Source organism: Manis pentadactyla, chromosome 4 (assembly GCF_030020395.1).
Source record: "Manis pentadactyla isolate mManPen7 chromosome 4, mManPen7.hap1, whole genome shotgun sequence".
In the NCBI taxonomy this organism is placed as follows: domain Eukaryota; kingdom Metazoa; phylum Chordata; class Mammalia; order Pholidota; family Manidae; genus Manis; species Manis pentadactyla.
Window position 1 is genome coordinate 58173362 of NC_080022.1, and position 24846 is coordinate 58198207.

Below are 24846 nucleotides of genomic sequence, written 5' to 3' on the forward strand. Positions count from 1 at the left end.
TGTAAGGGAAAATCACACCAGCTGGATTTTGTGGGGAGCCTGAGAGATAGGTCCCAGACTCACATGTGTTTCCTGAAAAGAAGAAAAAGCATAGTCAGATAAGTGCCTCCCTCAGGCAGACTGGCTTGAATTGCATAAAGACAGGCTACCTAGGAAAGAGGTAAACAAAGATGAGGTAAGATGCTCATCCTCCCACTGATTAGGAAAAAGGAGATGAAGGCCTGACTGTTCCTCTAGCATGGTGGAGCTCAACAGGAGATGATTCTGCACACAAACCCCTGCCACACCTCTACTCAAGGGACACTTGACAATGTCTGGAGACATTTGGGTCATGAACACTGCAAAGGGTACTACCAATATCTGGTGGGTGGAGTCCTTGAACGCTGCTAGCCACCCTACAGTGCACAAGATAGCTGTCCCCCAGATCCCCCTCTTAGCCAGCCTTGAGGGTAGGACATTAGAGTTTCCTGCAACAAACTCTTAATAAGAATTTGTAGAGTTTTTTCACTTTGGGCCAAAGTCTTTTGCATTTTTCAAGGATACAAGTTAATACTGTGAACCTATGGAACAATCTCAGAAAAAAATTCAGCTTTAGAAATTTTCATCGTTTCCTTTCAAATATGCAAATCTGTATGATTCGTAGAGCAAGGTTCTTGAGAACCTAGCTGAAAGGTCACCTCGCCTTAAAGTTTTCCCTAATGACTGAACTGTTAGGTATTCCTTCTGAGCTCCTATGGCCATCTACACATGCTTTCATGCTAGCACCTATACTTTTTACCTTGAGCTAATTCCTTTAAAGATCATTCCCTCTTAGAAAATAAGTCTTTCCAAATAAGACTGTGTAGATGTGCTAAACATTCTACAGTGACACAGAGGACCCTTCTATCAAAGAGTCCACCAGTCTGGAATGTCCACTGAAGCTGAGAACCCCTGTTCCCCAGTAATCTTTGTAACCCCAGTGCCCACATGGTAGCTGCCATAAGTAGCACAAACCAAGCGAAGGAGCAAACACTCACGAAGAACTAACATAAAAGGGCCATGAGTTCTATTTTATTTTCCTGACAAAGTCTTACTTGTTTGTATCCTGATGAAATTAAAAGCCTATTACATACAGTCTTCTAAAAAGGAATATTTTTTGGACAGTTTGACAGTAGTTTAGCAACTCGCATATGAACAAGAAAAGCAGTAGGCTGTGTTACAGACTATGCAAAACCTTCTAGGTAAAGACAGTTAATTTTAAAGGTGTGAAATCTAAGAAATAATATTGAATGACATCTTCAAAAAACAGAAGAAATCATACTGTAAAGATAGCTTCAAAAACAGAAATAAGAATATAAAGATGGAAGAAAACTTTGGTGATAGTGGTTAAACATTGATGGAAACTCAGATGATCAAAATGAGATAAAATAGAAGAAAAGGTATTTTCAGTAACAGACCTTAAATAAGTTTTGGGAAATAGTTCAGAAAATGTCATGGGAAGCCTTTTTTTGTTGTTCCAGAACAGACAAAAGTAAAAATGTTGCTCCATTCAAAACAATGACAAAGTAATGGTAGGAAGCTATTTATAAATTTAAAATACATTTTCTAGGTATGAATTTATGAACCAAATATTTCAAAGGAAGCAGCCTAAGATGGGAAAATAAAAAGCTGTAGCAGTGGCATAGAGGGTACTTATCCCTCCACAAAAGGAATCAAACAAATGACACTAATAGAATCATAAATAATAGTCTCTTTATACATTGTCTTGATCATCCCATATCTAGAGAATAGTGTTCAATTCTGAATGCAACCTGGCCCTCAGAGATAGGAAATGTTTCAAGTTCTGTGTTACAGCTACTGAATTCTGCCATTGCTGTACAAAAGAGCCATAGATAATATGTTAGCAAATGGGCATGGCTGTGTTCCAATAAAGCTTTATTTACAAAAGCAGAGGTACCAGATTTGGACCTGACCCTATTTTGGAAGAGGAAAATTCCTAAAAATGATCAGAGTGTCCAGGGCCCTAGAAACCTTTTTCACAAAAGGCATGGTTTAAATGGTCACTAATATTTAGCCTGGAAAAATGATAAATCCTTATTAAAATTTGCTTTCGGACACCCAGGTATTAGACATTACTCATTTATTCATTTAATAATACCTTGGTCCTCAACTACTAGGGCTGGGAAAAAAAGTCTACTGTCAGGGATCAGTGAGAGCTGCAGAGTTCCTAGAGTCCATGAAATCACAGAAAGGTCTTTGGTCTACACCTCCAGGTGGTTCTCACTAGAATATCCATAGCCTAAGGCCAAACAGTCAGGTCAGACGCAAGGGCTCCACTGCTCTTGTGCTCATTTCTCACTGGCCCGCCACTTGGCCCCTCACCTTAACTCCTAAGGCTTTGGTGCTCGTTGTGTCCTTGTTGGGCAAGCAGCCTAGGAACAAGATTTGCAAGAATTTTCTACTCTTCCATATTCCCAGGATCAGAAGAAAATCTAAGTCTCTCTTCATGGGGCCTAGCCACTACTGCTGCTTTCCCTAGAAACTCCTGTCAGTGCTGTAGATATGGCAAGAGGTAAGGTGGGTGTACTTACAATGCTGGCCAACACTTCACAATAATCTTTGGATTGCTAGTGGTCCCACACAGGCCCTCCTGGGCATCTCAAACATATTTTAACATCTAGGTGGGGGAAAAAGGCATATATGTATGAAATGCTCACAATTTAAGAAAGTAAATGGTAAATATCAAGTAAATCATGGGAAAAGAAAGTATTGGTATATGCATTAAAAAGGAGAGACCATTTTCAAGTGGAATAGACATCACTTACTTATTTTTCAAATATTTATTTCCAGTCAAGACCTTTTATCTGAGCTCCAGACTCATATATATGCACATTTTTCCTTGATAGACTCTCTCACATTCACCTCAAAGTCACTCAGGTGTTTAAAATGGAATTCACTGACTCCAGCTTATCTTCACCTTAAATTTATTCCATTCCAATATTCCTACACTGCCACTCAATCCAGAAACTATCTTTAATTTCTTCCTCTCCATCACCTCCCACATCCAGTTAGTCATCATTATCAATTATATCTTCACCAGTGCATCTCGCGTATTTCCCACCATGTCATCCATACTGCTGTTGTCTGGTTTCTGGTACTAGTTATGTCCCACATGGATTTCAAGACAATCTTTTATTTGGCCTCTGCTAGTGTATCCTCTTCTCATTTTCCAAACCATTCCAAGTTTCCAGAGTGAGATAAAATACAAATCTGATCAATTATTCCTACCTAAATCTTAAGGATGTCCATAGCCTTCAAGCTAAAACTCAAGCTTCTTGACTTGACATGGGTGACCTCTTGATCTGCCCCTTGCCAGTATATTATATCTTATTTCTTACTATTTTTCTTATGTCTTATCGTTTCTTACTAATCTGCAGTTCCTTAAATGGGCCATGATCTCTTGTAACCCACCTTTTTAACATTTCCTCCAAAACAGGCCATCTTCTCTGATTTTGTAGCCTGATCAACCACTCAAATGGGGCATCAGTACAGCCTTCTATTTTTCACTCCCACCTCCCAACACTGAAAAAGTACCTCTTCTCCATGCTCTCTAGAACCTACACATATATTTTCGATGACATTTATTCTTTTGGGTAAAAAGTGTCCATTGTCTAAGCTATTTCTCTCAAGATTATGAGCTACTTATTAATAGGGATAATGCCTTTCATCTTGATAACCCTAAAACTTGAGAGACAATAGGAAATAATATTTTTGTGTTGTTGAACAAAGAATATTGACAGATGTATGGTAAAGGCATATTGAATGGGGGAAAAAAGAGCATTAGGAAAATCTTAAAACAGAAAACTGATCATCACAAAGTTGCCACACATCCCCATGTTATTAAATTAAGTGGTCAGTTCTCAGATCTATCAGCAGTTTTGTCATGATTTGTCATTCCCTCTACATTGAAACACCTTCTTTCCTTGGTTTCCAGGACTGCCTGCTCCTGTAGATTCTCTTCTGTCCCTCGTCACTTCCTGCTTTCCTTTGTTGGCTCATCATCATGTCCTCTTACTCATTCATTCCCATGGCGACCTTATTCCTAAGGCTTGATGCCATCTCTGTGCTGACCATGCTCAAATTATCTATCTTGTGAGGGTTTCTTCCCTCAATTCTAGACTTGTATATATAACTGCTTGCTTGACGTCTCCAGTAGCTTTAAAAATAGAAATTTCAAATATAACTTTTATTCCTTCAATTTTATCAAGGTATAATTGACAAAATGTCAAGTATTTAAAGTGTACATTGTGATTATTTGATATATGTATTCATTGTGAAAGGACTCTTTTCATCTGGTTAATTAACACCTTCTTCACCTCACATATTTATCTTTATTGGAGGGGTGGGTGGAGGGGGCATAAGAACATTTAAAGCTAAACGTCTGATCTACCCAAAGCTTTGCTCTGTCCTGTCTTCTCCAGCCTTTGATTGCAACCACACCCCTCTAGTTGCTCGCACCAAGAAGCCCTTTCAAGTCACATTTGACTCACTTTCTCTCACTTCTACAGTTATTCCGTGCAGCCACTTCTCACCCTCCACTGACAAAACCCTGGTCCAAACCACCATCACCTCCCCTTCAGCTTATTCCATCAGCCTCCTATTTGATCTTCTGGCTTCCATCTTTGTCCTCAGTTTATTTACAAGCCCGCATGCACAGAGATCCTTTTAAAACAAGTCCCTTCAGTCACAGCTTTGATCAAATCCTTTCAGTGATCCTCCATCTTACTCAGAATCAAAATCAAAGTCTCCACATTGGGCTATAAGACCTCAGATTATCCCTTTTTCATATGCCCCCTCCCCCTCACTCTGCTTCAGCTCCGCTGGTCTTCTAGGATGCCTTCGAGCAAGCAGCATGTCTGTGTTTTGGAGTCTGTGCACTAGCATGCTTCTTCATTTCCTTTAAGCCTCAACTCAAATTTTGTCTTCCTGGGAAAGCCTTACCTGATCACCCTATTAAAAATGGCAGTCCTACTATTTGAATTCTTCCTATCTACCTCCTCTGCTTAAGTTTTCTCCATAACACTTGCAACCTTTTAGTATATCATTTTATTTTACATATTTCATTTATTGCAATTCTCCCCCAACTACAATGTGAAGCCTTTTTGGAGAAAACTGTACTGTACTCCAGACCCCAGCTCATTGATGCATAATCTTTCAATAACAGTTGCTGAGTGAAGAAAGAATACACACACTTTTGCATCTCTGAGAGCCTGTGTCTGGATTAGGATATTATTTCATGTAATGCTCATAAAAGCCCTATAAGATAATTACCGTACCCATTTGAAAAATGAAGGAAATAAAATTTCTAAGATTTGAGTCAAATGCCTCCAGAATTTTTGTGTAGTCAGGCCTGAAGGACAACATTCTGGTTAGAAGGGAGATAAAACTTGAAACTCAAACAAATACTATCTTTTCTTATGCTGTATGTTGTGCTTGAAAGTGGCTTATGGTTGCATATGATGTGTGTGCTAGAGTACCTCCATCCTTTGACCCAAGATTTTACCATGGTTCAGAATATCCAAGCCAATGTTTAGGAGACAATGTACAGCCGTTTGTCTATAAGAGAAGTTCATTTAGGGAAGTAGACAATGACAATATTGTGGCTATATTGTGAGGTTTTACAGGGCCTTGTTAAAAATTGGTTTCATCCATTGGTTCCTAAACCTGCGGTGATCCTTAAAATATGGATGTAGGAGCCCCATTCTATATCTCTTACTAGTGTAGCTAATTAGTAAGTCTCCCAGGTGTTTGCTAAGCAGCTAGCCTTGTATTCCAAAAGTAGACTGGCTCTTGGGAACATGGTAAGCACTAAAGGTCTGCAGCTGGCGGTTTGTATGAATTAGTGTATATTTGCAATTTACCTTTCACTGAAAAATTCTCCCATTTTTGTGCATTATACCACCATGTTAATCTGACAAGGATTGGGGAGTAGGTGGAATGTCGTTTGGAGTAATGTGTCAAGCACTGCCTCATAGCAGTATTTTTCTCCATCTGTTATAGGTCAATGCACAAACTGGCCCAGTTGGAAAGACTTGACCTAGGCAATAATGAATTCAGTGAGCTGGTAAGTGGATGTCTTTTTTTTAAATTGATCATATGCCACAAAAGACTGTTTCCTTTCCACTGTCTTTGTAAACCCAGGTATTAAATCATCAAGTGCATATGCTTATTTTGCTTAATATAAAAATAAAATATGCACATTGCTAAATATAAAAATGAAATAAAATCCGGGAAATAAGTGTTTGATTATATAATAAGCCACATAGAACTGGGTAAGATTAGGACTCGCTAAAAAAAAGTGGGATAGGCAGATGCGAATTGATGATTTTAAACACCAATGATGTGGTAGGCACATAGTTGTTACATATGTTCAGTGTGTTACATATGTTATCTCATTTAATCCTGATTTGACATGTTGCCATGCTAGCTTTATGGAAACTCAAAGAGCAAAGTGGTCACCAATTTTCATAGGTTTTTATGTGGTCAAACAGAAATTAAACCAAGACTTGATTATTTCAAATTCTATACTTAAAAACTGCTGCCTTGGACGCTGCTTAGTGGAGAGGAGTGGCCAGTGGCCTTTTATTTCTAATATACTGAAAGTGTCTTTTCAGTGAATTCATATCACCATCTCACTGCCATCAAAATCGGCTAAATTCTGACTCTCTTTTCTGGCCTAAGTTTTCTTTAAAATTTGCCCGAAGACCAAAACCTTCAACGCAAATTAGAAAGCATATACTCCTGTACAAGCAGACCCAGCCTCTTTATTCTGAAGTCTTCCGCTTAAACATCTTCAGATTTCAAAATTCAATTAATCTAAAATGTATTTTAACTGTTTTTAAATTTAAACACTTAAGTCATCAGCTTTTCTCTTCTAGCTGTGTTGTTAGCTTCATAACTTTGTGCAAAGTACCATCTCTTAGCCTCATTTTACTTCTCTATAAAATGGAGGTTATAATGGTTCCTCCCTTACAGGGCTTGCATGAGACTTAAATGAAATAATGCATGCACAGTGTCTGGAAAAAAGTGATTCTCAGTAAATACCAGTGTACAGGAGTGACAGGGTGTAATTTACAGTATGTCTTGAATGTGCAAAGAAATTATTTTACTTTCTTGAACATAACTAATTTGGTTATTATCCTGCTTCTATTAGCTGTTGATTGAGGGTAAAACTGACTTATTCTTATGTGATTAAAAGTTTAATCTGATTTTTAAAATTACATGGTCCCTTTGGGTTGTGTTCATCTTCCTTGCATAAAAATTCTCTGTCTCTCAAGTATCCTCTCACCTTCCCCTGCTTGTCTCCTTAAGATGGAGTTTGGGTGTGTGCAAAGGACGCTGTATGGCCTCAGGCTGGCAGCACATGATGGCCTCTGGGATGATGTCTGCAGCTGATCCTGCCTCCCGGGTTATATCTACAGTTCTGAACCTTCAATCAGTTCTTTGGGCTCAGGCAATACTCCCTGGGCTCACTGGCCATTCGCATGTTGCTGGCATCACCACCACTCAGCTCTTACTGTGGTGTGAAGTGTCCCTGAGATCCCCCAACTGCTTTGCTATGGGAATCTTCATCAAAAGGGTCAGTCATAAGAAGCAAAATAAGAAAGCTTTTCTGAAAATCAGAAAGAGAAGAGCAGAGCACAGCAGAGGCAGAAAGCAGACTGCAGGGGGGTCTGCGTGTGGTTCCAAGTTCCGCTGCTTCAGGGAGGCTGGCAGCAACGGGGGCAATAGGCCACGGACAGAGCAATGGGGGGCAGAGGGAGAGGAAGACAGGGATTGCGATGGTCCCCAGGGCAGCATCTCCTGTTGTGTGGGAGATTCCCTGTCTCTCCTCTGTCTCCTTGCCACAAAGGGACTCCTGAAAGGAATAACTGGGGAGCAGGATCCAAGGAAAGGCCTGGTTTCTTGATCTCCTGCTATTCAGAGAAATGAGATTTCAAATTTTACTGTTAACTATGACATACGGGTTATATGTGTTCTTATAGAGATATTTCTACTTACCATATTAGAATCATAGTGTACATTCTATTTTGAATTAATGCCTGAGTATCAAATTCAAATAATTGGATACTTTATAAGTATTACAAGATTTCTCTACAGCTGAATTTGTAAAACTGTCAAATAATAGTTGAAGAATAGTGAATTAAAACTCAACTATAAAAGATAATAAAATCAGAGGCTTGAAATTGTATTATGTCAAATTTGATACATATAAAATAATATATGTAATATAAGTTTAAGCTACAAAGCATAATAAAATCTATTCCTATGAAGCCACCACCATATTCTTATGAACTAAAACATCACCACCTTTATGACTACCTGCATATTCTGCCTCATTCCCAGAGGTAACTACAATCCTGAATTTTGTTTAACAGTTCATACATTTGTATGTATCCCTAAACATTACATTGTTTCATTTCACTTGTTCTCAACTTTTCTAAAAATATGTGATTATACTACAATTATTTATCCTTTAATTATAATTTATTTACTATTTCTTTTATTCATGAGCAATCATTTTTGTCCAGTTTTTTAATTCCATTGCTACTATAAATTTTCCTTTAAATGCCATATGCAAGACTTTATCTATGACCTATATTTAGAAATAGATTTCCTGGTCATTAATTGGGCACACATTCAACTTGAATATAATGCTTTCAAAAAACAACAACAGTTGTACTCATTTACCAGCAATATGCAATATGTAAGAGTTCCCATGCTTCGCATTTTCATCGACACTTGGTATTGTCAGATTTCTTATTTCTGGCAGTGTAATGGCTATATAATGGCATCCCATTATGATCTTAATTTGCATATACCTGATTTCTAATGAGACTGTTGCTTTTTCCATATGTTTATGGCAGTTTTTGTTTCCTCTTCTGTGAAATACATGTTTATGCATTTTTTACCCATTTTTCTATTGGTTGCCTTTCCTTATAGACTTCCAGGGATCTTTTACATATTCTGGATGCCAATCTTTTGTTGGTTATATGGACTGCAGCTATCTCCTCAGTCTCTGCAGTCCTTTTATTCTCTTCACAGTGTCATTCTATGACCAGAAGTTCTTAATTGTAATGTAGTGAGATGTATACTTTTATATGTCTAGTACATTTCTTCTTGCTTAAGAAGTCCTTGCCTCTCCAAAGTTGAACAGATCTTTTCATATGTTTCCTTCTAAAAGTTTGAAGGTTTCATTATCCATAGTCAAGTTTATTTCCATCTGGGCTTAATTATTTTATATTGCATGTAGTGTTTTTTTTCTTAACAGGTAGATAACTCAGTTTTCCAAGCAACATTTATTAAGCACTCCTTCCTCTTCACCTGAGTATGAGTGCCACCTTTTGACAAAGTGTGATTTCCACATAGTATTCATAGGCTACTTTCTTCATTGGTTAGTTCACTATGTGGGTACCAAAACCACCCCATCTTAGTTAGCATGAACAATGTGTTTTTGAGGTCTGATAGACAAGTCTCTCTAACTTAGTCACCTGGACATTTTTCTTATGAAAAATGATTAACTTTTCATACAAATTTTAGAATTAGTTTATCAGATTCCTCTAAAAGAAAAAAAAGTGTTGTTAGAATTTGATTAGAAATGCATTCATTTATGGATAATTGATATTTTTATATTGAATCTAAGCATCAACAGATCACATGTCTCTACTTTTTTGTAATTTTAATAATTCACAGTGAATTTTTGTTATTTTCTTTAAATGAAAGTATCAAATAGGTAAATAAAGAATGGAGACACTGAGAAGAAATGCCGGTGGTTGTATAGACTATGTGTTTGAGCTATATAAGCAATATGAATGTATTTTCATAGAAATTTGAAAAGTTTGAGTACTTAAATTAATGCTTTAGCTTGTAATTTAAATTGATAATAATAAAATGAAGCTTATTTTGCTGAAAGTATGGCTGCCATGGTTTCAACTCTCTAGTTTGCCCAAGTTGTGCTCATTTTTAATTACCTAGGATGCATGTATACCTGAGGCAAGTATTACATTCACATATCCAGTAATTTCCTTTATAAGTAAGTACAGTGTAGGTTTATCACACCTACTGATCAAATTTTGTCAGTTATCCTTCAGGTAAGGCTTATAAATAAAGAGCGAAGTAATAAAATATAATTTGTCATTTTTATAACTGGCCACTCATTTCGGGAGAATATTTGAAATAATCTATTAATTCCTCCATTTCCTGCATTTGTGAAACTATTGAGGACATCGCCTGTAGATATATATCAGACATTGCTAGAGGTTATTATATATCAAGAGAAACTTGAGAAAGAAAACTTACTTTTAAAATTATTAGGGAAGCACCAATTTCTGTATCAGTCAAGGTCCAGTCAGGGGATGGAAACTTTATCAGTAGCAAAGAATGTTTAATATAAAGAATGATTGTGTAGGAGAGAACTGGAAGGGCAAAAAGGGGAAACTGAAGGATCACAGAGGGAATACATCTAGGAAGCAGCTAACACCTTCAGGGTAAGGAACAAAAGGAAAAGCGTAGTGTAAGGCATTTGGCAAACTTGACAGCTGGGACTTAGGACTTGGGAGAGCAGTAGCAGCCTTTGGTGCTGGTGTCTCTGAGGGTGTGATAAGGCTGGCTAGCTGTGTGACTACGAACTGAGAACAGCTGCTGTTGCTAATGTTTCCTGTCACTGCAGGGAGAAGGGTCACTGTTAGAGATGCTAAAATGACCAGGAAGTATATAGAAGGAGCAGGTTCTGTCTTCCTCCTCTGGCCTGGAAGTCTCTCCTGTCCCCCCATTGTCAGTCTGACACACGGACACCTGTCAAAAAAAAATGTTGTTAACCTCAGAATTACAAAGTAAAATATAGAAAAGTGGGCCTGCAGCTGAAAGGCAATAGTTTAAACACTTAATGAAACAAATGTTTACTTTTGCTGACTCAATTTTGGCACTGTTTTCTCCAGAAAACTTTTGCTTGTACCTATCAGAGAATCAGATTCTCAACTGGCACTGGTGTTTCTGAATGAATAAGTGAATCATTTGAGTTTAGAAGTGAACAGCTCAGGCATTTCTCATCAGAATCATGCCTATATAAATTGGAAATTTTTAATTCAAATTAAACAATAATAGAGATGGAGGAAATTCTTTAATTTATATGAAAAGCAATCATTCTATAATTAGCTATCCTTTGAAAAATCAATTTCAATTCACTAAGACATACTTCCAAATGAGTTTCTCCATGAAACTGTAAAGTACAAAATTTGCCACAATGACCAATAAATAAATAAAACTGTATTTCCACCAACTTTGGAATCTGAAAGGATTCCTTGATGAAACATTCAATTAAAGTGTATTTTCAGACTGAAAATAATTGTGGAGGTTTTTATTCAGAAGAGGATGAAATTGGGGTCTACACTGTTATAAATGCAACATCTGTTGACCTAGAGCTTTAATAAGCAATCTCCAATGTCACACATACAAATAAAGAAACTCATTTTTCCTGCTATCAAATTTTCCCTTTCCTAGCAGTAAAATAAGTCATTTTGCCCTCTGTTTTTGAAGGAAGCAGTTTTTCCCTTGTTGCCATTTCTCATTACTGCAATATCATGACTGGGCTCTATGAATAAAATTAATTAGCTCTGTTTGCCTTTCATAAATCCATTTTTCTAAGAATGGCATATATCTCAATATAGTCAAATGCCCTGGTGATTCTATCAACAGTTTTTGCCAGAGAAATTAAAGGAAAAAGAAATTCTTCCTAATTAAACCAGGGCAAACTATGTTAAATGAGGGTACAAATTTATAATCAAAATTTTACAGAGAAAATAGGAGTAGTATGCAATCATGGAGTAAGGCCAAGAGAATATTCTTGGGTTGCAAATAGGAACTGTGAATCACCCAAATACTAACAAAAACTATATTTGATATATTCAAATTCAAACTCACAACTTCTTCACTTATGTATTGAAACATTAACTTCTGGATGTATTATCTGAAATTAAATTAATAGGAAAAATTTTATTTCAGGCTTTCAAGCCAAAAAACTAAGAGATAATGGAAATGTTAAGGAGAAATATAAAGAAAGGGTGATGAGAATGTATGGAGGGTGACCAGGAAAGCTTCACTCAGAAGGGGACATTTTAGTAAAAACCTAAAGAAGGGGAAGGAGTGAGCCATGCAAATATCTGGGTGGAAGAGGGTTCTAAACAGAGGTAACAGGAGTACAAACATCTGAACTGAGAGCAAGCCTGATGTGTGGACAGCAAGCAGGCTAGAATGGTTGGAGTAGAATGAATGAGAAGAGAAGGTAATAAGTTAATTTGGGGAAGTGGGTATGTGGAGAGAGGTGCAATACTGTAAGACATTTTAATCCTGGCTTTTATTTTGAGTAAAATGGAAGCCCTTGGGAGATTTTACACAAATGAAACCTGTGGTCTTATTTACATCAAGTTATGTTACATCATGCTCTATTACATTACTGTAGGTTATATTATATTAATTACATTACCAGGACCACGTTGCTGTGTTGAGAATTGATGGAAAGGGGCAATGTGGAGTCAGAGAAACCACTTAGGAAACTAATGCCTTTTCCACATTCTACAGGCTGCTCACTGTACGTGAATAGTGGTCCCTTTCTCACATCTCATCTGTCATTATGTATCTGACTCTGCTTCCATCATCAGATCTCTCTCTGCTTTCTGACCCACCTGCCCACTTCTTATAATCCTTTGTGATACCCTTGGGACCATCCAGATAATCCAGGATAATCTCTATCTCAAGATCCTTAATTAATCGTAACTGCAATTTTTTTTTATTGTGTAAGGCAACATATTCACAGGTTCTGGGAATCGAGACATAGATTTCATTTGAAGTCCATTATTTAGCCTACCCCAGTCTGGCCTCTGCTCCTAAATGTACATGTCTACCTACATGAAAATGCCCTCACTGAATCCACATCCCCCCAAAGTCTCACCCATTACAACATCACCTCAAGAACAAAATGTCAGCAGCTCAAAATACCCACTTTTCATTATCTGAAACATCTAAATTAGACAGGGCTAAGATTTTGGTTATACCCATCCTGGAGCAAAAAATCCCTCTCCATTGGTAGACCTATGAAGTTAGAAGATAGTTGATCTGCTTCCAAAATACAATTGTGCTATAGACATAAGATAACACTTATACTGTAGGCTTAGGCTTAGTATAACATTCCCATACAGAAAAGGAAAAACACAGAAGGACAGAAAGAGTCTACATTCAGAACCAATTTCAAAATCCAACTAGGCAAACTCTTAATAGATTTCAAAGGCTGGGAATAGCCTCTGCTCCTCAAGACTCATTGCTCTGTGCCTGTGACTCTACTTCTGAATCATGTTTCCTCTTTCAGGAAGAAAAGCAAGTCTTTGTAGCTGAGTAGATTTATCAGCCTGTTTCCTATCTATAAAATTTTAGGAATCTGACAGTCTTCTTTCACTGTGTCCTCTCTGTCCCTTCCAGTCCATGCTGGTAGTATTTCTGTTGATACAACAATCTTAACCTTATGGGTCTCCATGTACATCTTGAGGATTTCTCCATTGCATAAGAGGTTCCTCCACAGATATTTCCTGGATAATCCCATTTTATTCCTGGCTTCTTCTAAAATGACTGGCAGGTTCCATGAGACACATACCTAATCTCTTTAGAAACCTCTGTGTGTGAGTGAATGAATACTCTAATCTTTTAATCCTTACAAGGTATTAGCAAAGGTTGCCCATACATACCCTTCACTTTCTTTCCAGAGCATACTTTCCTGGCAGAGAATCTCCTAATTTTTGTATTTTCTTGTGATTTGTGTAGTATAAAAATTTCCCAAATCCTGGTTTCTATTTCCTTAATGGTTCTCTCAATTTATCTCTTTCCTCTTGCATATAACTATAACCAGCAAGTAGAAACCAGGCCAGACCTTCAAAACTTTGCTTGGAAGTTTCTTCAGACAAATATCAAATTTACTTCTCACAAATTCTGCTTTCCAAATAATCATACAATACAATTCAGCTAATATATAATAAAACTCCCTTTTCCTCCCTTTTCCATGTGAACACGTTCCTTATTTCCTTCTGAGCTCTCTCACTGGTAGTGCTTTTAATGTTCATATTGCTGCCAACAGTCTTTTCATAATGATTTAGGTATTCTTTAGAAGATAACAGATTTTCTTTACCATGCTCTTTACTTCCTCCGGAGTCCTCCTTAGCAGAGAGTCATTATCATTCATTTTTCTACTATGCTCAAGGCAGTCTAGGCTTTTCCTGTCATAAATTTATAGCTAAAATTGTTCTAGTTTCAGTACAGCTGCCCAAATCCAAGGCCACTTCTACATTTTGAGGTATTTTTACAGCAGTAACCCACTTCCAAGTTCTAAAATACAATTGTATTGTTGAACTATAACAAATTACAACAGAAATAGCCCAATACAACACAAATTTACTATTTTAAAGTTCTATAGATACCAGGGCTGTGTTCCTTCTGAAGGCTCTAGAGAAGCATCCACCTCTTATTATCCAGCTTCCAGCAACTACCTGCAATCCTTAGCTCCTGCCCCCTTCCTTGCATCACTTCAGCCTCTGCTTCTGTCATCACATCACCTTCTCTGCATTCCCTGACCTTCCAGTCCCTCTTTTATAAGGACACTTGTGATAACATAGGGCCACTCAAATAATCCAGGGTAATCTCTCCATGTCAAGATCATTTCTGCAAAGTCTCCTATTCCATATTGAAGGTAACATATGCATAAATTCTGGGGATTAAGCTATGCACATCTATGGGGAGCCATTATTCACTTTACCACACAAAAACTTGTACATGAATATTCATAGCAGCATATTCATAATAGCCAAATGTGGAACAAAACCCAATGTCCATTAACTGATAAATGGATAAACATGATGTAGTATATCTAAAAATGGAATAATATTTGGCAAATAAAAAGAGTAAAGGACTAATACAGATGAACTTTAAAGACATTATGCTAAGTGAAAGAGTGAGAAACAAAAAAACCATAAATTGTATGATTGCATGTACATGAGATGCCCAGAATGGACAAATCCAGGGACATAAAGTAGATCAGTAGATTAGTTTTCCCAGGGTCTGGGGAAAAGGAGAGAGTGTAGAGATAGAGTCTGGGGTTTTGAGGAAGGTAATAAAATGATCTAGAATTAGATAGTTGTGATGGTTGCACAACTCTGTAAGTATACTAAAAACTACTTGATTTTATATTCTAAAAGGGTGAAATTTATGGTACGTGAATTATTTCAACTTTTTAAATTGTAAAAAAGAAAACAATCTTATTTTTGCAAAGTGTACAAAAATGTTTGGCCATGTAAACATTGCCAGGCTACCTTCCAGGATATGGAAAGGAGTTCATGCAAGTAAGGGGCCTGAAAGTTTGAACTTCATTAACTTTCAAGTAAACTTACCTCTAGGTGGAAGGAATAGGATTTATTGACAATTGGATGCTAGGGATGAGGGGAAGAGTAGTTAAGAATGACTTCAAGATTTTAAACCTACAAATAAAAAAATGAAATTTCTATTCCTAAGGATATTATGTAAGATGCATGAATTCTTTTCTATTTTTTTAATTACTGCAGCAAAAAACACATGAGATCTACTCTCTTAGCCAATTTTAAGTATACAGTTCATATACTTGCCAGCTATTTATATGTCTTCTCTAGAGAAACATCTGTTCAAATCTTCTGCCTGTTTTTTAATTGAATCATTGGGGATTTTTTTCTATTGAGTTATAGGAGTTCCTTCTATGTTTTGAATATTAATCCTTTATCACATACCTGGTTTGCAAATATTTACTCCCATTCTTTAGGTTGCCTTTTCACTCTGTTGATTGTTTCCTTAACTGTGCAGAAGCGTTTTAATTTCTTGTAGTCCCCCTTGTCTATTTTTGCTTTTCTTGTCTGTGCTTTTCCTGTCATATCCAAGAAATCATCACCAAGACCAATGTCATAAAGTATTTCCTCTGTTTTCTTTAACAAACTTTATTGTTTTAAGTCTCAATTTTAAGACTTTAATCCATTTGTAGTTGATTTTTGTGTATTGTGTAAGATAAGGGTCCAGTTGTATCTTTTTTGCATGTGGATTTCCAATTTTCTCAGCATCATTTGTTGAAGACACTATGCTTTCCACACTATATATTCTTAAACCCTTTTTGAAGATCATGTATGAGTAGATTTATTTCTGGGCTCTCTCTTCTGTTCCCTTGATCTATATGTCTCTCTTTATGCTGATACCTTATTGTTTTAATTGCTGTAACTTCATAATATGTTTTGAAATCAGAAAGTGTGAGACCTCCATCTTTGTTCTTTATTCTCAAAATTTTATTTGGCTATTTGGTATTTTTTGAGGTTCCATAGACATTTTAGGATTGCTATTTATATTTTTGTAAAAGATGTCATTGATATTTGATAGCAATTGCACTGAATCTATAGATCACTTTGGGTAGAATGGACATTTAAAAAAATATTGTGATTTTTCAGTCCATGAACATGGGCTGTCTTTCCATTTATTTATGTCTTTAATTTCTTTCTTCAGTATTTTGTAGTATTCAATATATAAATATTCAATCACCTTGTTTAAGTTTATTTCTAAGTATTTTATTTATTTTGATGCTACTTTAAGTGAATTTTATTTTCCGAACTTTCTTTAAAATATTTATTTGATAGTGTATAGAAATGCAACTTAATCTGATTGTTGATTTTGTACATACAAATTTGCCAAACTTGTTTATTAGTTCTAACAATCGTTTGGTGGAGTCTTTAGGGTTTTCTACATATAAAATCATATCATCAGAGAACAGAGATGATTTTACTTTTTCCTTTCTGATTTGGATGCTTTTAATATCTTTCTGTTGCCTAATCACTCTGGCTAGGACCTCCAGGACTATGTTGAATGGAATTAGTGAGAGTGGGCATTCTTGCTTTGTTTCTGAGTAAAAGCCTTCAGTTTTTCACCACTGAGTATGATGTTAGCTGTGGGCTTTTCATATATATGGCCTGTATCTATAGTTTAGGTACTTTCTTTTATTCCTGGTTTGTTTAGTGCTTTTTATCATGAAAGGGTATTGAATTTGTCAGTACATTTTATGCATCTATTGAGATGGTCATGTTATTTTATCCTTCATTCTATTAAAATGGTGTATAACATTGATCAATTTTTATGTGTTGAAACATCCTTGCATCCTTAGTATAAATCCCACATGGCATGACCTATGATCCTTTTAATGTGTTGTTGAATTCAGTTTGCTAGTATTTTGTTGAGGATTTTTCTCATCTCTGTTCATCAGGGATAGTTGTCTGTAGTTTTTTCTTGTAGTATCTTTGCCTGGTTTTGTTATCAGGATAATACTGGCCTCATAAAATGAGTTTGGAAGTGTTCCTCCTGTTCAAATTTTTTGGGAACTTGAGAAGGATTGACTTTAATTCTTCTATAAATGTTTCATAGGATTAACCAGGGAAACCTTATGATCCTGGATTTTTACTTGTTTGAAAGTTTTTGGTTGCTGATTCAATCTCCTTATTTGTTACTACCTGTTCAGAGGCTTTCAATTTCTTCAAATTCAGTCTTGGTATATTGCATGTTTTTAAAAATTTATACATTTCTTCTAGGTTGTCCAATTTGTTAGTGTTTACTTACTCATTGTAGTCTCATGATTATCTTTATTTCAGTGTCATCAAATATAATATCACTTCTTCCATTTCTGAGTTTATTTGAGTATTCTCTATTTTTTTCTTGGTCTAGCCAAACTTGTCAATTTGTTGATCTTTTCAGAAAAACAACTTTTAATTTCATTGATTTCTTTCTATTATTTTTGTGTTCTCCATTTCATTTAATTCTGCTTTATTTTTTATTATTCCTTCCTTCTGTCAACTTCTGGCTTTGCTTGGCCTTTTTCTAGTTCTTTAAGGTGTAAAGTTAGGTTGCTCAATAGAAAATTTATTTTTCAATGTAGGCATTTGTCACTTTAAACTTCACTTTTAGTGGTGCTTTTGCTGCATCCCATGAGTTTTGATATGTTTTCATTTTCATTTGTCTTCATATATTTTCTCATTTCCCTTTAATTTATTCTTTGTCCCATCAGTTGTTCAGGAGAATGTTCTTTAATTTCCACATATTTGTGACTTTTTCCAGTTTTCCTTCTGCTATTATTTCCTAGTTTCATTCCAAGTGGTCAGAAATATACTTCATTTTATTTTAATCTTTAATTTGTTAAGATCTGTTTTGTAACCTAACATGAGGTCTATCCCAATGAATATTCCAGGTGTACTTGAGGATACGTATTCTGATGCTGTTGGGTGAAATGTCCTAGTCATTAATGAAAGTGGAGCTTTAAAATCTCCTGCTATTATTAAATTGCTCTTTATCCATTCAGTTCTTTCAAAGTTTGCTCTATATTTTTGAATTCTCAGATATTGGATGCATATATGTTTACAATAATTATATATTCTTGGTGAATTGACCATTTAAGAATTATATAATTTCCGTGTCTCTTAACAGTATTTAGTTTAAAATGTATTTTGTCTGACGTAAGCACGGCTATCCCTGTTCTCTTTCTGTTACTGTTTTCATGGAATATCTTCCCAATCCTTTCACTTGCAGCCTATCTATGTCTTTAAGTCTAAAATGAGTCTCTTATAAAAAACATACAGTTGGGTCTTTTTCTTTTTCATTCACTCAGCCAAAAAACAAAAACAAAAAGTGAAGACAAGAATTTATGTCTTTTGATTGAGGAGTTAACTCCATTTACATTTAAAGTAATTATTGATTGGGAATGGACTACTGTTACCATTTTGTTAATTGTTTTATGTTTGCTTTGTAGCTCTTCTGTCTTTTCCCTATAACTGTTTTCCTTTGTGTTTCATTTCTTTTTTTTTTCAGTGACATGTTCTGAATCCTTTCTCATTTTATTTTGTCTATCTTCTATAGGTATTCTCTCTGTTTTTACCATGAGGCTTACATAAAACATCTGATAATTGTGAGAATTTATTTTAAGCTAATAACAATTTAACATCAATTGTATATAAAAACTACGTTTTCACTTTTCCCCTACACTTTGCTATTGATATCATGAATTACATTTTTATGTTATGTATCTGTTAATATGCTTTTGTAATTATCTTTATATTTTTTCCTTTAACTTCTGTACCAAATTAACATTGATTTATGCACTGCTGTTACAGAATTACAATATTCTGCATTTGGCTATATATTTACCTTTACCAGAAAGCATTATATTTTTGTATGCTTTAGTGTTGCTGTTTAGCATCTTTTCATTTCAACTTGAAAGCATCCTTTTAGAATTTCTTACAAGGCAGGTGTTGAACTCTCTAAGCTTTTGTTTTGTGGGGAAAGACATTATTAGTCCTTCATTTTTAAAGCATAATTTGCCAGACATACTATTATTGGTTGGCAGTTCTTTCTTTTCAGCACTTCAAATGTTCTATCACACATTATTTTGGACTTCAAGGTTTCTGCTGAGAAATCCACTGGAGGTCTTATGGAAGTTCACTTAGATGATACAAGTCACTTCCCTCCAGCTGTTTTCAAAATTCTTTGTTTTTGACTCTTGCCACTTTGATTATAAGACATCTGGGTATTGATTTCTTTGGGTTCATCCTATTTAAACAATTACAGGCTTCTTCAATTTGGATGTGCACTTCCTTCCCCAGATTTGAGAATTTTTTTCCATTATTTCTTTAAATACATTTTCTACTTTTTCACTCTCTTCTTCTTCTTGGATTCCTATAATGCAAATATTGCTATATTTTCAATGCTCTTGAGCATTTTATGATGGTTATCTTAAATTTTTTGTTAGGTAATTCAAATGCCTCCATTTCTGTAGCACTGGTTGTTGGAGATTTATTTTGTTCCTTTGTTTGGGCCACTATCCCCTCTTTCTTTATGTTCCATGACACTGTTTTGTCTACACATTTGAAAAACACCTACCATTCCCATTCTTTACAAACTAGCTTTGTACAGGGGAAAATCTTCACTAATCAGGACAATTAGAGACCCTCGTGACAAGAGGTGTAGTTTTAAAGGGAAAGGTCAGGAGTTTTATTCTGAAAATCTTAAGTTCGATATGCCTATTACATAACCAGTGGAAGTGCTAAGAAGATCAGACCAGATAAATATATTTAAGAAATATCAGAATATAGCTACAATCTAAAGCCATGAAACTAGAGGTGATTACCCAAAGGAAAGAATATAAACAAAATATGATGGCAACAATTTATACAAACCATAATTGTGTACAATAGATAAAAGACAAAGTGATGGAGGGGGTTAGTACCCAACAGTCTCCTGCTTTCTGTGTATCCACATAACACAATTATGTGGTCTTTATTAATAAGCTCCATTAACAATTGGAGACTTCTGTAGAAAGCAGAATTGTAAGACCTGTTTTTAAGCCCCCAAGATCTGCACCTGCAGGAATACAGACATCTTCCCCCAGTTATTCAATGAAACACTAACGTAAGTGCTGCTGTGAAGTGATTTTAGAAGATGTGATTAAAGTCCCAGGTCACTTTACCTTAAATAGAGAGATTATCCTGACTGAATCTGACCTAATTATGTTATCCCTTAAATGAAATGGTTTCTTTTAAATAAAGAGATAGGAAGTACAAGAGGGCCCATGGAAGGACCCATATTTTAAGGTATGTAGCTGGCCTCCAGGACCTGAGAGCGAGCCCAGCAAGTAAGTAGCTAATAGCCAGCAAGGAAATAGAGACCTCCCTCCTACAACCCTAAGAAACAGAATCCTGCACATCCACATGAGTTTACAAAAGGATTCCAATATGATAATGCAGTCTAGTCAACGCCACAATTTTAGCCTTTTGAGACCCTAAACATAGAACATAACCACACCATGCCCTGACTTCTGATGTACAAACTGCAAACTAATGAATTAGTGTTGGTTTACACTGTTGTTTTCAATAATTTGTTGCAGCATTAAAAAAACTAATACAGCTATATTCTACTCATTGTTCTTACAAAAATTACAACATATTAGATGATTGAAAGGATTCATAAGACTCCAGAGAGCATATTTACATGAGACCCTCAATAAAGGCAAATGATACAGTAGAACAGTAGGAAGAGAATGCAAGCAAAATGGCAACCACCAGTGTTTATGTGTTTATGAACCTATTTCTGTTTTGTCATTTCAATGGAACTTGGAGAGAGGAGGGAAATAACCTGGTTTTGACATCTGAATCAACTTGCTGTTTATTCATTCACCAACATTTACTCTATATTTATGCAGGTACTTTGAAAGCACTGGGGAAACAAAGATAAAGGGAGGTGAGATTAGAAAAAATAAACTGAAGCAAGACCATTTGAGTCTGTGCATGTCGTGCTTAAAATTTGGTATTTACCTCATGAATGACAGTGAGGTGAAAAATTTTAAGTAGGGGAATATACTCAAGTCTACATTTTAAATTTTACCTCTGATTTGAAGGATGAATTAGAACTCAGTAATTGTTTATTGAAAATCTGCTATGTGTAAGAATCTGTGATTAGATCTAGAACTGTAACAGGAATAGAGACAGTAATAAGTGGAATTTATAATAGTGGAGAAAACAGACTGCATAGTTAGAACTAAGAAATGAAAACAGAATGAAGAAAAAAATGGATTCAAGAAGTAAAGAACTGGCAGAAAAGGTAGGGGAGTGGATAAATGGAGAAAGAATCAGATATGTTTTTAGTTGTCATTGGGATGGTTTGGTGGGTAATGTTTATTAATTGAAATAAGAGGCATATAACAGGAGAGAGTTGAGTAGGAGAAGATGAAAGTTCTGAACACACCAAGTTTGAATTACCTTTGGAACACAGGTGGATATGCCTAAAAGAGTTAGAAATACAGATCTGGGAGTTAGTAAATGTGTCTGAGCTAGAGAAAGAGATCTGAAAATCACTGACATAGTTGACGCTATGGAAAGATAAAAATAGAGGAAAATGTATAGAATCAGAAGGAAAGCGAGTTGTCAAAAATAACACCACAGATTTATAAGAATTTTACAAACTTTAAGATAATATACAATAGTTATTACTGTTTTTGCTATTGTTATTGTAATTGCAATAATTGAACCAAACTATTAGATCTTATTAGAATTTAAGTTTCACAAAATCAGGGAATATGCCTTTCTTGTTTATCAGTGTATTCCAGAACCTAAAATATTTTTATACACATGGTAGGTTTCCAGTAAATATTTTTTCCTTGTTTGGGTATAATCATTATCTTAGACATATGTATTTATTATAGGGGTGGATTAGGGGTCATGACTTTTCTCATGAAACTTTTCACAACCCTCTTCAATAGCCACACAATCCATAAAGAATTTGAGAGCCAGTTCTTTAACTCTAAAAAAAAACCCACCCAAACAAAATAAAATATTTCTTCTTAAAGTTGTGGGCCAAATAACACTACAACAATCAGTCATTACTTTTTAAATGTTCAAACTGTTGACTGCAGAGAAGTTAATTATTTCTTTCCATTCCAGGTGCACATTTTGGTATTATGTTAACAAGACAGGAATACAAATTTAAGAAAATATTTATAGTTCATGTGGAGAAAATGAAAAAGAAGTGTGCATCTGTCATAAAGTTCCTAATGGGCTAGACTATATTATTCCCTTTTAGACACCTCCAACATCCTTGCTCATGACCTCTGGAATTGTAACAGTGACAGTCTCCTCGTATGCTTACTGTGGCAGCAACAAACCAGAGAAAACACCAGTGGCACATGATCCTCCATTTAAGAATAAAAATGATCTCTCTTAATCAGTCAACAGAAATTTTGTGAACTCCTACTGTGTGCCAGACATGGCACTCCATTCTAAGGGACTGATAAAGCAGTAATGAAACATGCCTTTGTCTTCAAGAGAAGTGTATGTTTGCTGTGGAGAAAAGGCATAAAAAGTGAGCTGTGCAAAGAATAAATGCTACTCTGAGGTCTGGTTCTCAAGGTTTCCTAAAATCACATCCAGTTTATCTTTCTAGTGTTTCCCTAAATCCACAACTACAAGAAAAAAGAGAAATTATCCCTCTCATACCCTTCACTAAGCCAAATTGTACTGGTTGGTACATGTAGCTTGCTTTCTTGCCTCCGTTTTCTTGACGGTCCTAATTCTTTCTTCTGGAATAGCCTTGCTTTCCCTAGCCTCATCTCTATATTGTAGTTTGTAAAGCTTATCTTTTCCTCAAGGCCCAGTTTAAATGCAGCACCTCCTCAAAACTTGCCTGATTTTACGAGGTGGAAATAATCTTCCCCTCCAATAAATCCCTCTATAAAAAGATGTCTGCCACACCCATTTCTTTCTTATCTGTGCCTTAGTTGTCGCCATCCATGTAGGTGCATAACTGCAGCACACACCTCCCTTTCTCCTTCCTCTAATGCTTGGTGAATATTATCCATAAAGGTATTTTAATCCCTCAGAACCCAAGGAGGTTAATTTATAGTTTCAGTACATCCAGAATATTGACTTTCCATTCCCTATGGCCCCTGAAACCATCTCACAAGCTTCTTCTATTTTTTAATGTGATAATTACATGATATTTGACTTGTATTGTTATTAACCCCCTGCTCCAACCAGGATGTGGGCTCCTTGAGGGCAGAGAATCTGTGCACTCATCTTAATAACCTTTATATCCAATCACTATATACTATAGAAGCATCCTCAAATTACCATCCATGCTTGTTAAAAATTTAGATTCCTGGGTTAAACTCTCAGCAATTCTCATCTGGGAGTTTCATGTGGAGCCCAGGAACCTATATTTTATTAAGCTCCTCAGAGTATTTTTATCTATGGTAAATTTGAAAATGATCACCAGTTAATAAGTATGTGTTGAATGAATACTAACTTTTTTCTCCCTTAAATAATAGCATCATAAGGTAAAGACATGGAGTCCCTAATCTTTGTGTTTCCTCTAAATATATGGTCTGGCTATTTGAACACAACAGGTTCTCAAACACTGAGGAATTGGTGTTAACAGGATGACTGGTGACTGGTGTAATTTTAAAAAGCTTTCCCTATGGAGCAGGACGTGCCAGACCTTGGAGAGTGAGTTGGGTGGGGATAGGTGGGGTGGGAAAACAGCATCCTGGCCAGGAGATTGGCAGGATCATATGAATGGATGGAGATGAGGGACCACAAGCATGCTGAGGGTTGATGATTAGATTAGTTCCACAAGGACAAAGGTTCTTCTGGCTACACCCCGCCACACTACATAAAACAAACTTTTATTAGCAGAACTTTTATTTTAATTTTAATTTAATAAAAGCAAAAATAAGTAGTTTTGATGTGCTCAATGACCAACAGAAATCTACAGAGCTGACTTGGGAAGCATGGCACACATAGAAGTACAAACTTTAGTACAGAATTAACCTGCCCAAGCAAATGTTCACAACTCCATATGAAAAAGAAAAAAAATAGACCAAAACATATGTTACAAGTTGAAATCTGGGCAACTATTTTTTCATATCATGTTGATAAGAGTTCACATTTTTAGCAAAATCCCTTATTGACTTGCTAATGTAATTTGAATATTAAATAACCATAATAATGATAAAGCAGAACTTAAAAAAAAATAGTGTGTCCACACATGAAGAAAAGATTAACTTGTCACAAAAAGGATAATAAATTTGCAGTTAAAATATATCCCTTTAGTTATGACATAGCCAGCATCAACCTATGCAGATATAATTAATGAACTTGAATATTAGTACATACACCAATCTGGCAAACAGTCACTAGCAAACTACTACTTGCAAAGCATTATTACAGAACATTA

At 35.7% G+C, this 24846-nt stretch overlaps 1 protein-coding gene across 4 annotated transcripts in view; it reads left to right on the forward strand.

Annotated features, from left to right (window-relative positions):
* LRRC7 (leucine rich repeat containing 7) overlaps nucleotides 1-24846 on the forward strand; it is a 496164-nt gene that overhangs the window by 324213 nt on the left and 147105 nt on the right. For all 4 annotated transcript variants that reach the window (XM_036890160.2, XM_057500317.1, XM_036890162.2 and 1 more), the window contains exon 8: nucleotides 6040-6103. In XM_036890160.2, the coding sequence (XP_036746055.1) occupies nucleotides 6040-6103 (64 nt within the window). The remainder of the gene's footprint in view (nucleotides 1-6039; nucleotides 6104-24846) is intronic.